General features: G+C 33.8%; 1 protein-coding gene across 1 annotated transcript; it reads left to right on the top strand.

The window, feature by feature from the left end:
* The first annotated feature begins 3,340 nt into the window (after positions 1-3,340).
* LOC129928561 (probable serine/threonine-protein kinase MARK-A) lies at positions 3,341-7,363 on the top strand. The gene is made up of 4 exons (XM_056043206.1): positions 3,341-3,745; positions 6,443-6,661; positions 7,047-7,162; positions 7,279-7,363. The coding sequence occupies exons 1-4, from the start codon at positions 3,341-3,343 to the stop codon at positions 7,361-7,363; spliced, it is 825 nt and encodes a 274-aa protein (XP_055899181.1).
* Positions 7,364-16,461: the final 9,098 nt, after the last annotated feature.

Raw genomic sequence — 16,461 nt, 5'->3', positions numbered from 1 at the left:
TTCCCGGTCATTTCATCCTTGGCCAGTTTATCCAATGGTCTTTCATCCCGATTCACTTCATCCTTGGTCATTTCATCCCCAGTCACTTCTTCCATGATCACTTCATCCCCTGGTCATTTTATCACCAGGTCATTTCGTCTCCTGGTCATTTCATCTCCTGATCACTTCATCCCCTGGTTATTTCATCCCCTGATCACTTCATCACCTTGTCATTTCATCCCCTGGTCATTTCATCCCCGGTCATTTCATCCCCTGGTCATTTCATCCTTTAATAAATCAAATAATAGTAGGTACAGAAGACGATCCATTGTGTTGTATTGATGTATATAGTTTGTAATGTCTTGGCCAGTTTTGCGTGTTTCTTGAAGTCAGCGTTTATTAGAAAAAATATAATGTGATATCAGGGTTTGAAATGACACGCTCAGATTCAAGTAAAAACTATTGAAAAATAATGGTAAAGTGAAAGATGGCCATCAGGAGATAAGCTATCAGCGGCACGATCAGAAGTAGTCTAATCGCTCTCATCTCTCAAAAGACTTCCACTACTTTCACCACACCTTGGCCTTTGATGATAAGCAATGAGCGCAGAGCGGCTTGAACATTATTATTCCAATCGTACTTCTATGTCTCAAAAGATTTTCCCCACTTCCAGCACACCTTGGCCTTTGATCATTACATCACGCAATATGCGCAGAATAAACATAACTATAGAAATATAACTAAATACAAACCCCGCTCTACAATGTATCTTCATATTGAAATATATTCTTTTAATTATAGAGTAGCATAAAGAGAGAAGGGGAACACTATAAACACTATGAGGTTATGTCCAAAATATCAAACAGTTGTCTAAATTTCATGCATATTTATTTACTAGATGAAATGAGTGCTTAAAGGCAAACCCTTAACAGCACAATTACACAATGACTACGAAAAAAAAATTAACTGTGGATGAAATGACCGGGGATAAAGTGGCTGGGGATAAAAATCAATGGAATGAAATGACTGTTATCGTTAGTAAGGTAACTATGGAAATAAAAAAGATTTTGTAGTTATCTATTGTTTGCTACAAGCTTATTTTAACGGCGACCTTATATAGGGACCTAATTCAGCTTCTTCCTACACTTTAGTCAAGTACAATTTTTTCCCTTGTTCGAGATATCAAACTAAATAATTAATTAACAATGGTTTTTTTTTTAAATTGATTCTTCAGTTGTCAGGTAAAAGAAATAATTGTGCAAATTTCAGCTTAATCCGAGATTGGGAGTAAGAGAAATCGAGTGAACAAACCTTGTACCTGAGAGACAGACTGTCTGAGTTTTAATAAGCTTAGTAAAAAAAATGTTACCTATTGTGTTTTACAGATGTTTTTTTAAGTCAGGAAAGGAGGTGGGGTGAGCAAAAGTCGTCTTCCTGTCCTTCATCCATATGTCTGGATTTTCACCTTTTTTTTTTTTGTTTTGTTTTTTTTTTCTTTGTTCTAGACTGGTTCACTTCCCTGAAATAATAATCCAAGAGGGTTTTATTGTATATTAAATATTATATATAAAGTTTATGACGAATACAACAACTATTGAAGAATGTTATATAGATGAATGAGTTTAAAACCATATTTAAAAAAAAACAACTAAAAAAAAAGGGGGGGGGGCTTATATTATGTTTTTTTATATGTTAATTTAGATCAGCCAAGTAATTAAATTTGTAATTGATATAGAGTGACAATATAGACTAACAATAATTAATTTAAGCGATTAGAAACATTTGTTTTTTTGCAAATTGTTTTTGCTTAGCGCATTTTAATGCTTTTAGCTTTCTCTATGATCCATCTCTTGTTAGGACCAGTTGGTAAAACGTGGAATGTAGAAAGAAAGAGGGTTGAGTAAAGGTTACCATGATAGCTTTGACGTATTTATAAAACTTGTATGATTGGTAATCGACCTCGAGGGCTCAAGCCTCCCCAAGCCAATGTACCATTCACCATTCAGTGCTTATTAAAATTGAATTAATTAATTGGTTTGTTGTTCTTTTGCTCTTGTTGTGTCAGATACAAGAAACAATTGTGAAAATATTTGAACTTGATCCGAGATTGTGTGTAGGAGAAATCATGCGTACCAGACAGACAGAGTGATTTCATACAAGCTTTGTAAAAAAACAAAACAAAAAAAAAAACTAAAAAAAATTTGATTTGGTTTAAGAGGCTGATGTGCTTAAATTTAAATTTAAAAAAAAAACGTATAGTTTTACATAGCGATGTTTGCAAATTTGATTTTTTAAACTCAAAATTAAAATACAAATGCATTCGTTTTATTTCACTTATATGTCTTATCTTATCTTATATAATATGTATATATAGTTTAAATCCATCTCTAGTAAAAATAAATATTATAAAATTTCTTAAATAAAATATTTTTTTTTCATTAGAAATAGAGCTTTAAGAGTAAAAAAATCTTACAAAAAATGAAAGAAGTAAATCATTAATATACATTAATCTAATAAATATTAAATATAATAAACTAAAGTAAAAACAAAAATTTGCAACAAAATTCTTAGAAAATTGGTCTTTATTTTTTTTTTATAAACTACAAAAAAAAATGCAATTATCAATACAACGACTTTGCGTTGTAACGAAATAAAAAAAGACTACAATTAATTGTCCATCCTATTTTTCCAATGTATTGTCCAGTTCTTTCATTCTTGTCTTTAGTTTTTGTTATGACACTACCACTTGAGATAAGACATGGCATGGTCACTCCCAAGTAAAACCAACAATTTGTACCGACACCTTGGATCTACCGCTTTCAGTGTTTGTTTAAGCCAGGGCTGACACGGACTAGAACAAAGCCAGAAGCTTTGATGACCCGACGACAAGCTGGTCAACGTCGGTGTCATCGATGACCTAAAGACGGCGGTACCACGCATGAGAAATCAACCGTGACGGTGAGTGATTAGCCAATGATGATATACTTGTGGAGAAATTAGGGATAGGTTTAGAGTCGCTTTTTTACTGGTCATTCAATAAAAATTGTCGGGCTATTCAGCTATTGGTCAGAAAATTACTGACGCCATGATGAGAAGTGGACCTTATATAAACTGACCAGTTGCACCTACAGTGTCAATGTTTTCATTAAATCTCTGCTCGCTCAATTCTGTGTTACATATTCAGTTAAGACTTAGTGTTTAATTTCCTCGGATATACTAGTTGTCTTCAGTTGTGAATTTGTAAGTGTGAGTGTGTGCTATCTCTTTGTGAGTAGAAGCTTTGTTGCTCTAAACTTTAGCTTTCTGCAAAGTCTTCCAATCTCTGTTGATAAGGAAAAGCGATCTGTCGAGACATCCGAATATGGCTGCCAACATGAGTTCTTTGATTGACGATGTTCTTGAGACAGACATCTTTGAAGAATTGAATCTCTCCGAAGTAGCAGTGCTGGGCGTCGGCGCCTATGGAAAAGTCGTTCTGGCCGTCTCGAAAGACGACCCGAACGAAAAGCTGGCACTCAAAATGTTTTCTTTAAGTGAAGATGCAGCGGATGAAGACGCCAGAAAGGTGGATGAGGAAACAAAGAGAATGTTCTGTAAGGAGGTCCAGGTCATGAAAGGTCTCCACCACTGCAGCATCATGCCTCTTCTCTATTCGGTACAAGCACCAGATTGTTTGGCACTGGTGATGCCAGCGTGCGAGCGTGGTGCAGTTGCAGATGCCATTACAACTCTACTCCCAAGTCAGCAGCTTAAATATATAAGACAGGTAAGCCAAAGTGTTTTAAATAACTTTGTAGGCTACTTAATTTTATTTTATTATGTCGCTAAAACATTTATAAGTCTTAACATTTAAATTCTTATTATTTTTACATTAAAATTACAAATTTCTTTGACTGAAAACACAAATAATTTGTAGAATGATGTTAAACACATATTTCATCTCTCATTTCATAAGTAATGAGTATACTCATAAATTACAAGCAAAAGCCGCACTGCAAAAAAAAAATGATGGTAAAGGGTAAAGTGACCTTTAAAATATGTTAATTTTATTGAAGTTGAAAAAAAAATCATTTTATAAAATATATCTATTTTGGAACATTTGTTTCTTTAAATCAAGTGTCCATTAAATGGGGTAAATTTATGCAAGTATAAATACGTATGCAAGGCGTAAAATATCTTTTTAAGATTTAAACTCTTCTAGTCTAAATCTAGATCAGGTTTCATACAGCATTTATATAGTTTGATAGGTCTATGGTCTGTGACCTAGTCTGATAACCTAATATAAAACTATGTCCTATTAAGTATTAACAGGTCAGCCCCCAGATTAACGACACTCACGAATACAATATAAATAGGAATCTAGTTTTTGACCTAAATAGTTTACATTCTTATTAATTAAATATGATATTGTAACTTACTTTTTTTAAAAATAAATATATAAAAAAGGCAAATGTTTTACTTTATTATAAGCCTACACTTATTTATGCAGCTATGCCTACGTACAATTGGACACATAAGCTATACGTTTAGAACCTAATAAAATATACATATCTTGGGTAAAATACATATTACACAAAGTGCTGCTAATGTGTTGCTTAGTTTTTGAGGTTTTATTTAATTATTCTTTAAAATACAGACGATACTTTAAAAAAAGAAGATTACGTCCTACACGTGTCACTAGGTCAAACTAGTCTAGCAATTATATTCTGTACTGTATTGGTACAAACTCTTTGTATGTTTGTAGTGAATTGTTTCTCTATTAGTTACATTCACATTTACAAACAATGTTTAGTCTTCATTTTAAGAATAGATTTACAAAACTCATAGAATGTGTAAGGAAAAAAGAATTCTCAACTCAAATTAATTGTAGGAGTCAATACAAAGATAAGCGAGTACAATTTAGCCAATTTTATAGACCTCTTCTATTTTGAATTCACCACACCTGTAATTATTATTTTATTACAAAAGTTAAGCTGTTCAATTGATCAGCTATTCTAATCACTAAAATAATCATGCTTCTGAGCAGTAATGCGCATGGTTTCCGAACCGGGGTTTAGGGGTTCGAATCCTAATGAAGACTGGGATTTTTAAGTACGCTATCCTTTGGCGCCTCTAAATTTAACATAAGATAAGTTATATTGCTCCAATCAAATGGAAATTCAGTCTGACTACAATTGACAACCTCGGCATAACCACTGTACCCATATCTAATGTGTACCCGACATTAGTTAGGGAAAAATATAGGTGGTTGGTCGTTGTGCTGACCACATGACACCCTCGTTAACCGTGAGACACAGAAACAAATGACCTTCACATCATCTGCCCCATAGATCGTAAGGTCTTAATGGGGGACTTTGCTTTATTTTTTATAATATAACGTAGGTTAAACGATTATCTTTCAGGCTTATCTTGATCTATCCAAAACATAGTACACAAAAATAATAGTACAAAGTGACCATAACTTAGAAATTCTGTCGTTTTTTTTTTTCTCTATTGATTTATGATTTTAAAAAATACATACCGTATTCGTGTCTCTTATAATTAATTTCTAGTCTTAATAAATATTGTGAAATTTCTTAAAATAAAATAGGTTTCTTTCATTAGAAATAAAGCGTTAACTAAAAAAAATTCTTACTAAGAATAAAACAGCTAAACCATTTAAATACAGTTAGATAATAAAGACCTGTAAATTTAGATTTCTTCTATAATTTAATTTTATTTGCAAAACATGTAGAACTTGTATTAGGTAACCTACATTTAAGCCCTTAGAATTTTCCCAAAACTATTCTCAGCCTCACTAACACAAAGAGGCTCCTCACATCCTATTCCCAAACAACAAGACAAAAGGTGTATCAATAGAAATAACTCAACATCAGCCCAATGGATCTTTACATATTTAATAAAATCTAAAGTCTTATTATAGTCCTCCAAGGTATAATTAAAAACAAGTAACCGAAAGTCATGTAGATTAATATATAGACTTTTATACCTTTAATATAAATAATCTGAACTAAATGGTTTGAGTTACGTGTACACTTTAGTAATCCGACGTTTTTGATACTCAGACAGCTCCTCGGGCTCGTAACCGTCAGACTATCGAGAGTTGATTAAGTATAACCATGATTACGGATCATGTAAACAACTTCTGCTCAACTACTCACCCCCCCCCAATCATTTTTATTTATTTTAATAAATTCCAAACAAACACAGACACCCTCTCAAAAATGTTGAACTATTTCATAAATAAGGCCTACTCTCATTTTAATGAAATAGACTATCTTCTTTACATTTGTCCGATTTTGAGACTACACTCGAATACTGTGATAAAAATTCCTATAAAAATAAATATTAAAACTGTTTCTTTCTTTTGAATAATATTCTTGAACACTATAAAACACAAATCCCATTAATAGCTGTTTATTTATCAAAAAAGTTTGACTATTTTCCATTCTATATGTTTTAGCTGTGTCAGGCCATACACTACCTCCATGAGAAAAACACGGTCCATCTTGATATCAAAGCAAACAACATCCTGATTGACGATGACGACAACATTCTTCTCTCAGACTTTGGCTTCTCTCGAGTTCTTCCAAACAAGCACGTAGAAATCTTTGTAGAGCTCGGAACCGAGTATTACAGAGCCCCAGAAACATACTCTGATGAAAGAGTCAATCCTTTCAAGGTATTGCATTTAAAATGTGCTCATATTTTGTTTTAATAGTGCGAATCTCTCCTGCTTATGGCATGCTCAGTGCGCCATAGTCCAATCTCTTTTGTGGACCTGTTAGGGGGAGAGGAAGGGGGATATCTGTGAGAAAGTTTTTGTGGCCCTCAGGCATTTAGCAAACACAAATATCATTTAGAAGAATGGTTGAACTATTAAAGAAGCTATTATTGTAATATATATTTGAACATATTTCTAATAAAATAAGTCCGCCAGTATTTAAAGTATAAGCCACATAATTGTTTTGTTAAAAATACGATTAGTTTTATTATAGATTAACTTTATTTTGAAGATTCATATTTAGAACCATAAATTCAATAGTTTTTGGTAATCTTTTCTCCAGGTGGACATGTACGCCTTTGGAATGACCTGTTGGACTATAGTGATGAAAACAAGACCTTCAAAAGTGGACTTTCTGGACATCATCAGAAACAGCTTGGGTGTGCCTTACATATACAGGTAAACATTTGATACATTGATGTCAACATTAAATTTTTTTTTCCTTGTATTTATTTATTTATTTTTGATGTTAGTTGTTCAAAATTATCTCTTCATTTTCATGTTTTCTTTTCCAGAAGGATGGTGACTTTCCTCCTGCAAGCTGACCCCGACAACAGGCCTTCCGCTGCTCAGGTCCTTGAAATAGTTTCTAAACTATAACTTGCAGTCGACTTGGTTCAAGGATTCCCTCATAGAGATTGTCACTCTACCTACAGGTCTCCAGTGAGTAAATCCTGTAATGAGGGCTTATCAACTTAAGAAGTTGAAATTCTATAAATAAGAACCTCTTCTTGTAATGAATACACTATTCAAAACTAAGTCAGGTTCAAAGTAAATGTCCTGACTGTGTGATTTTCTAAGACTTACTTGTCTAAGCATCATATCTAGGCTAGAATTGTATTCTACTAGACGTGTGTTCCTTGAATCTCATTCTACAAAGTTCAGTCTAGCGTGTTATAGTGAAAACTTTATCAACGAAGTTACCACATTTATAGCCTGACATAATGTAGCTGATTTGTCGTATAGGAATGGTTTCGAAAACAAATCACTATACCAAGATACAACTTTAATGCCGATGAGGTGTAGTCCCCTTGAAATAGTCAATTCCAGATACAGAAACAATATTTTAATAACGCATTTCTTGATTGAAATAGTATTGCAATACGAAAAAGACGGAGATAAAATGTAAAAAAAAAAGGCAAATGTTTTAAATTTTTTTGTTATCTGACCTTTTAATGTTTTTACTATGTTTAAGTTTAGTTCACCTTTTAGCCCTTAGGATTTACATGGCAGATGTTATAAATGTCATCTGATTCTATGTCTGACAGCGGTAACGAGGGTGTCAGGTGGCAAGTACTATAAATTTGCTATCCCCAACTAATGTCAGGTACCTATAATCCCCAAATTAAAAATTCCAGTCCTGACGAGATTCCTGCTCAGCCACTTTGCATCCCCCCTCTTCTTATATTTAAACATGTAATTTTAAAATTAAATTTCGTTGCTAAATACAGTTAGTTTTACTAGTCTGAATTATGAATTATTTATGTCAGCTAAGCATAGATTGTTAACTCTAATGAAATGGAGATTAATATCTGTATTTTATCATTTACATATATATGTTTCTTGAAAGTACTGTAATAAAATTGGAATTTTCCAATTTGAGTGTTATTTCTTTATTATATCTAGAATTAATTTTTTGTTTAATACATTTTTTTGTTGTGAAAAACATGCAGAAAAAAAAATATGTGAAAGTCTTAAGACATTTGAAACTGGCAGAGACAAGTTTTGTCCCTTTGACTTGTACAATATGTTGCCCATTCTTCTAAACCAGTGATTCCCAAAGTGGTCTATATAGACCCCCAGGGGTCCACGAAGACGTCCAAGGGGTCTACGAAAGTGAAAAAATAAATTGGGGGTCTATGAGATGTCCATGGGGGTCTACGATAATGGATTTCATTTCATTTCATTTGTGACTTAAATTTTTACTCCCATTAATGTAATTATTTCCTACACTGATATATGATCAGTACCTTAGTTAATCTTTTAAATATTTATCCTGCTATTCAAACGAAAAATGTTTGTATTTAATTTTAATACTTATTTAAATATCTTAATTTTGCCTACATTTAAGTTATGTTTAACAAAAAGAAATGTCTATTGTACACCGATGATTATTTAAAATTGGAATTCATTCTTTCCTTGTCAAACAAGCGGTTGCCTAAGTGCCTTTTTATGACGATATGAAACTAATTACGCTAGAGGATAATTTGAGACGATGCCACCCTGATAAAAAGATAAAAGTTTGAAAAAGATAAGTTCAGAATAGACCCACAAAATCTCTCTTCGACATCATATAGATGATGATGGTTTGTGAACGACTTACAATATCTATTTATTTATAGCCAAATACGGAAAACACTTTAGGTAAAACATTGATTTTACCTGCCGTTGAAATAGTTTTAAAAACTGTTTTACACAAACCTACATCTGATATTATTAGACGAATTTCTTGCAACAATACAGTTCAAGGGAACATCGGTGTTGTCTTTATATGAGAAAAGAGTCCTTGTAATCACAACACATTTCCGTAATGATCAATAAAGCAGTCTTAGTCTTAGTCTTAAAAGCTTCTTATGTAATTCTTTTCAAACGACATAAACAGCTTGGGATCAGCGGTCTAGCAGGCACTGACAGGACGTAGCGCTGTTTGCTGCAAACTGCCTAAGGGTTGCTGGCTCCTTATTTTTCCTAAGGGTTGACTCACAAAACCCATGTTTATAGTTGCAAGACAGCAGAGGTTTTAAATTCAGATATCCTTCTGCTAGGTGGGTAGAAAGCCAAGGCTAATGAGTCCCGCCTGTCCAAGGCTTACTGGTTTTGGTGCTAGTTACTCGCCTTCGCCGCTTCTGCTGTTAGTGAAAACAGTTCTGCGGACCCAATATTTGAGCCACACATGAAAGATCATGAAATACAAGAGAAACTGCTCTTTGTGAAAACGTTTACAAGAATCCCTAAAGCAAATTAATTAATTAATATTTAATGTTTCAAAGACTAATTTATATAACAACACATTTCTATATGAAACATAATATCCGTAGCAACGGATGATGAGCCTACAAAAAACAAACACTTCCAGTGTGTTTGATGATTCCAGAAATATATATTTTGTTGTTTTATTTGGTTTAAATTTAAATTTTATCAATAAAAATGACATCTGTATAACTTCAAATGCAGCTTTAAATTACTTTTTCACTCTGAGACTCACTACATTTAGAAATTAGTTTTAAAAACGTTAATGAATTTGCAAAAATGCAATATAAGTTAAGCTGGGGGTCTACCAAAAATCAGAAACCATGGCAAGGGGTCTACGAGACAAAAAAGTTTGGGAACCACTGTTCTAAACTGACAAACCAACGAACTTTAATATTTTTAGATATATTTACACATAGTGATCTATTTCTATTTATATAGTTACTCTTCAACCATACGTATTACTGTAAATATATACTTACTGGGAATTTCAATACCCAGACAGAGTGAGGAATCTTAACAGTAAACTTCGATCTAGTCTGGACTTTAAAAAAAATATTAGTATGTCAAGGCTAATAAACACATTTTAAAACTTATTTTCAATACAAATGTTTAATTCTAAACAATGATAATGACGCTAAATTAAAAGATCACTCCAGCAAATAAATTAATTAACAAATATTAAATAAATACTTATAAAAAAATCTTGCAGCACTTGCAGCCTATCTCCCAATACTCTAAGATTTATTTCCCATTTTTTATTTCAAACAAAATTAATTAATTACCTCTAACTTATGAACTAACTAGTAAATTTTTTTATTGATTCAAGTTTTGTTAGAAACAATGAATAATGAACAACTTAATCCGAGAATGGGAAGTGGGAGAAGTAACGTATTCAAAATTTGTACCAGACAGACAGACACATAGACAGACACAGTGAGTTAATTGATATAAACCTCTATAATATATCGAAAGAACAATTTTAGTGTGATAGTGCTAAAACAAAATAGAGAAAATATATTGAATACCGTATATTGGTGACTTTAATGCTATTCAGCACGAAATTTGAAAACAAAATCTATTCCGTAATTACGTGTGATGGCTTACTATTTTTTCTTTTAAGGTTCCCAAAAAATTTTTAGCACTGACATATAAAATATAATTCAAATATCCTTGTCTAGTCTAACTACGGTACTGGGCATGCGTGTGCTGGTTTTTTAGCAGTATATGTCTTTTTTGGTCTATCTGCTTGATATCGCTTGTGACATAAACTAAATAGAACAGTGAGATTCATAAAATACAAATATTCCCATTGGACTAGAGGAACACATTTAGTAAAATCACTGAATTTAGAAAACCTTCAGGACAGAAGACTCAAAAGTAAAGTAGTAATTATACATAAAACACTGAACCATAATCTTCAGATACAAAAACAAAATTTAATAAAATACTCTGAAAGACACAAAGATAAAGGCGCACTCCTCATCCCATATGCTAGGACAAATTTGTACAACTGCTCCTTCTTCCCTAGTGCTATTAAAGCATGGAATGGGTTGCCTGAGCTAGCCAGGAAAACCAATGACTGGTCAAAATTTAAGTCATTGGTTAACATGCATGACTAGATTGACCTAGCAGGGCCGGTCTTAAGCCACTGCAACCTATGCCGCCGCAGTGAATGTAGTGTGGGAGATTTGACTGAGAGTCCAAACCCGCTTGGCTACGGCTTGGCCACCTAAAAAGGAGGCTCAAGTTCTAATCCCGTTAGTCGAGTCCGTAATAAGATGTTGTCACCTTGAATTGCTAACACCAACTTACTAATAACAACCTATCGTCTGTATCGTAGAGATAAGATAAGATAAATGAACTAAAACCCACTAATCTGTGTCGTCACTAAATGTCGCGTTCAAAGTCCGTTTAACTATGGTGCTCTCTGCACTAAGTGTCTCACGGGATAGTTCAATAAGCTGCTCCTGTATTAGTATGTATTCATCTGTGATTGGGATCTGAGTTTGTCCAAACACTAAATGTTTGAATACCTAGTTGAATATATCCAAGTGAAGGATGTCTTCAAATCTTTGGTTTAGGTCGTCAAAGAATGGTTCGTAATAGAAATATTAAGCAGTAGTTGGGGCAAGCTGATTTTTATTACCAATAGTGACGATTTCTGTTTATTAATTTCTTGGCAATGCTTCTTATATTAATTATCGATCAAACAGAATCATCACATGCTGGAGATTATATGAATAATTTGAAAATCAAAAAAAAAAACAAACAGCTGTGTTCTCTTTTAACTCCTTTAATAAACACATTCAAATGACACATATTAGTAGCTTCTCAATTCAATAACTTTACTTGAATATCTTCTTAAAAATGAACATTTCTAATGCTTTAACTGATATAAATAATGAGTGAATAAACTTTATGAAACTCATTCATTTAAAGTAACTTCAACAACTGGACCCGCAAACGTTTAAACGTAAGACCGTTACTTTAAAAAATCGTTACTATGCGAGGATCCCGACTAACTAACTTTCCTCTAATCTATACTTTTCTCAATCGTACTTTCCAGAATCATAGAAACTTCTCCCCTTATTTATTTTTATTAACTATGACCTTCTAGAAGCTGACGTATGCTATTTAATTAACTTGTTTACTCTGGTTATCTCTGACTTGACCTGGGCTTCTAGAAACTTGTCGAATTAGGTCACAGTATCGACTCGGGACTTTATTATCCGATTAGATAAACTGGCTTTAAGCGAAGATGTTTTTTTATTGTATACAATTTGCATCTTTCTGCTGACCTCCTATGGTCGTCTCTAGAACCCCCTGGGGGCTATGGACCACAGTTTGAGAACCACTTGTCTTTTAGATGTACATTTTTGAGTTAGTATTCAAGATACATACATAAATATATATATATATATATATATATATATATATATGATTATTTAAAAAATAATAATTTTATTTATAGAGCGCTGTTAACAAACAGAATGTAGTCTCAAGGCGCTGTGAGAACATTACAAACATAAAAACGAGAACCAAAATGACAAACTAAAACTTTTTAAGCGCAGGGCTCTCTGAGGGACCTATGGAGTGATCAGTTCACAAGGTACAAGGGCATTTCTTTATTATAGATACACTAATGTCAAAGTGTGGCTACCTTGTAGTCATTTCTCTTTCAGAGTAAGCCAATGGAGCTTGCGCAAGAGCGTAGTAACAGAATCTCGCTTTTCTTAGGACTATACGTTCTGAATTCGTTGCAGCTTAGCGTCATCGGCTATACCTGCCAGCGTGGCGTTACAGTCCTATTTAAATGACTTTGTGGGACTATTAAATGATCATTTCTGGGTTGGCATATTAGATTGGCATATGTTTTATTAGGTCTATATGTCTTTGCAGTTCAGTTATATACGAGGCGAATATGCACACACACACACACAAACTCTTAAGGCTTATTTCTAGTTAGCGATTGACAAAATAAATGTATTTTTAAATGTAATAAGAATTCATATTCACTAGTACAGGTATTTCTAAAATACTATAGATTTTTGTTTTCTGAGTTGGGGAGGGGCCAAGTAGGATGAAAAAAAAAAAGAAGTGTAGGAGGGAAGAGATGTTTCTGTACATGACATTGACCTTTGCACTTGAATGGCCTACATGTCTATTAAGTTCAACATTTCTTATTCCTTGTAAAAACGAATAGGCGCGGCCCCAAGTAGACCTGGCATCATGAATGGACTCGTTTTGTTAGCAGAGCTTTTGTTCGCTTAGTGCAAAGTTTCTCCAACTGGTAGAGAGATTACCATCTTGGACAACGAAGTTGAATTATCGACATGAACATCTACCATCTTGTGATGATCAACTATCGGCCTGAACATCTACCATCTTGTGATGATCAACTATCGGCATGAACATCTACCATCTTGTGATGATCAACTATCGGCATGAACATCTACCATTTTGTGATGATCAACTATCGACATGAACATCTACCATCTTGTGATGATCAACTATCGGCATGAACATCTACCATCTTGTGATGATCAACTATCGGCATGAACATCTACCATCTTGTGATGATCAACTATCGACATGAACATCTACCATCTTGTGATGATCAACTATCGGCATGAACATCTACCATCTTGTGATGATCAACTATCGACATGAACATCTACCATCTTGTGATGATCAACTATCGGCATGAACATCTACCATCTTGTGATGATCAACTATCGGCCTGAACATCTACCATCTTGTGATGATCAACTATCGGCATGAACATCTACCATCTTGTGATGATCAACTATCGGCATGAACATCTACCATCTTGTGATGATCAACTATCAGCATGAACATCTACCATCTTGTGATGATCAACTATCGGCATGAACATCTACCATCTTGTGATGATCAACTATCGGCATGAACATCTACCATCTTGTGATGATCAACTATCGGCATGAACATCTACCATCTTGTGATGATCAACTATCAGCATGAACATCTACCATCTTGTGATGATCAACTATCGGCATGAACATCTACCATCTTGTGATGATCAACTATCAGCATGAACATCTACCATCTTGTGATGATCAATTATCGACATGAACATCTACCATCTTGTGATGATCAACTATCGGCATGAACATCTACCATCTTGTGATGATCAACTATCGACATGAACATCTACCATCTTGTGATGATCAACTATCGGCATGAACATCTACCATCTTGTGATGATCAATTGTCGGCATGAACATCTACCATCTTGTGATGATCAACTATCGGCATGAACATCTACCATCTTGTGATGATCAACTATCGGCATGAACATCTACCATCTTGTGATGATCAACTATCGGCATGAACATCTACCATCTTGTGATGATCAACTATCGGCATGAACATCTACCATCTTGTGATGATCAACTATCGGCCTGAACATCTACCATCTTGTGATGATCAACTATCGGCATGAACATCTACCATCTTGTGATGATCAATTGTCGGCATGAACATCTACCATCTTGTGATGATCAACTATCGGCATGAACATCTACCATCTTGTGGTGATCAACTATCGGCATGAACATCTACCATCTTGTGATGATCAACTATCGGCATGAACATCTACCATCTTGTGATGATCAATTATCGGCATGAACATCTACCATCTTGTGATGATCAACTATCGGCATGAACATCTACCATCTTGTGATGATCAACTATCGGCATGAACATCTACCATCTTGTGATGATCAACTATCAGCATGAACGTCTACCATCTTGTGATGATCAATTATCGGCATGAACATCTACCATCTTGTGATGATCAACTATCAGCATGAACATCTACCATCTTGTGATGATCAACTATCGGCATGAACATCTACCATCTTGTGATGATCAACTATCAGCATGAACATCTACCATCTTGTGATGATCAACTATCAGCATGAACATCTACCATCTTGTGATGATCAACTATCAGCATGAACATCTACCATCTTGTGATGATCAACTATCGGCATGAACATCTACCATCTTGTGATGATCAACTATCAGCATGAACATCTACCATCTTGTGATGATCAACTATCGGCATGAACATCTACCATCTTGTGATGATCAACTATCGGCATGAACATCTACCATCTTGTGATGATCAACTATCGGCATGAACATCTACCATCTTGTGATGATCAACTATCGGCATGAACATCTACCATCTTGTGATGATCAACTATCGGCATGAACATCTACCATCTTGTGATGATCAACTATCGGCATGAACATCTACCATCTTGTGATGATCAACTATCGGCATGAACATCTACCATCTTGTGATGATCAACTATCGGCATGAACATCTACCATCTTGTGATGATCAACTATCGGCATGAACATCTACCATCTTGTGATGATCAACTATCGGGATTATCATAAGGTTTTGTGAATTAACTAGTGAGGGGAAGTAAACTAACTTTAAAAGTTAAAATAAAACCAAGTTTCATCTAAAATAAAGTAGTTTAACTAATAGTTTATCATCTATTTCAAAAGATAGTTATACTAAACTAAAAAAAAAAATTAAACTTTAACATTTTTTCATAACTTTTTTTTTTTTGGAAGGGGGGGGGGATTTAGACCTAGCTAATCATCCGATTGTAGACATACGGTTCGATCTAATTCTAACAATATAAGTTAATTAGGTAGATGTTTCTTACATAAAAACTATAGCATAATAAAATTTGACCAAAAAAATGTCTAAATAAATATTTGCATTTGTATTTTCGCCTTGAATTAAAACTTTTAGAAAAGAAGGGCACTTTTATTTTTTTTTTAAATTATATTGACTTATTATATAACGTAAACTCTTATAGTACTGGTAAAGTTTAAAAACTCATATAAGAAATATATAGTAAGCAAAGAAATAAAAACGAAATCGCTGTCGAAGTTTTAAGGAACATTTGATCATCTGTGTAATTATTAATTATTATTATTATTAGTGTAAAGGTAGATCTGCGTACATGCTTGACTGACCATGCCAATGTGTTGTTTTCTTGTTTGTTCACTCAAGATACAGCAAACCTTATTACATAACGAGCAACGAAAATAAAAAAAAAAGCCCAGGATTGTCATCTCATTATGGACTGAACACTATAGTACTCTAAGCCTACATGTGTATGTCTATATCTAACATAGTTGTTAAAACAGATGGA

This window comes from Biomphalaria glabrata, chromosome 10 (assembly GCF_947242115.1).
Source record: "Biomphalaria glabrata chromosome 10, xgBioGlab47.1, whole genome shotgun sequence".
NCBI lineage: Eukaryota > Metazoa > Mollusca > Gastropoda > Planorbidae > Biomphalaria > Biomphalaria glabrata.
Note: the sequence above shows the minus strand (reverse complement) of the source record. Positions and strands in the feature narration are given on the sequence as shown.

Bases quoted from the DNA above. Each gene is read 5' to 3' on its own strand.
- LOC129928561 (XM_056043206.1), top strand. From the start codon at position 3,341: ATGGCTGCCAACATGAGTTCTTTGATTGACGATGTTCTTGAGACAGAC. The intron at 6,662-7,046 runs GTATTGCATTTA...TCTTTTCTCCAG, and splicing joins AAAGAGTCAATCCTTTCAAG to GTGGACATGTACGCCTTTGG. The intron at 7,163-7,278 runs GTAAACATTTGA...TTTCTTTTCCAG, and splicing joins GGTGTGCCTTACATATACAG to AAGGATGGTGACTTTCCTCC.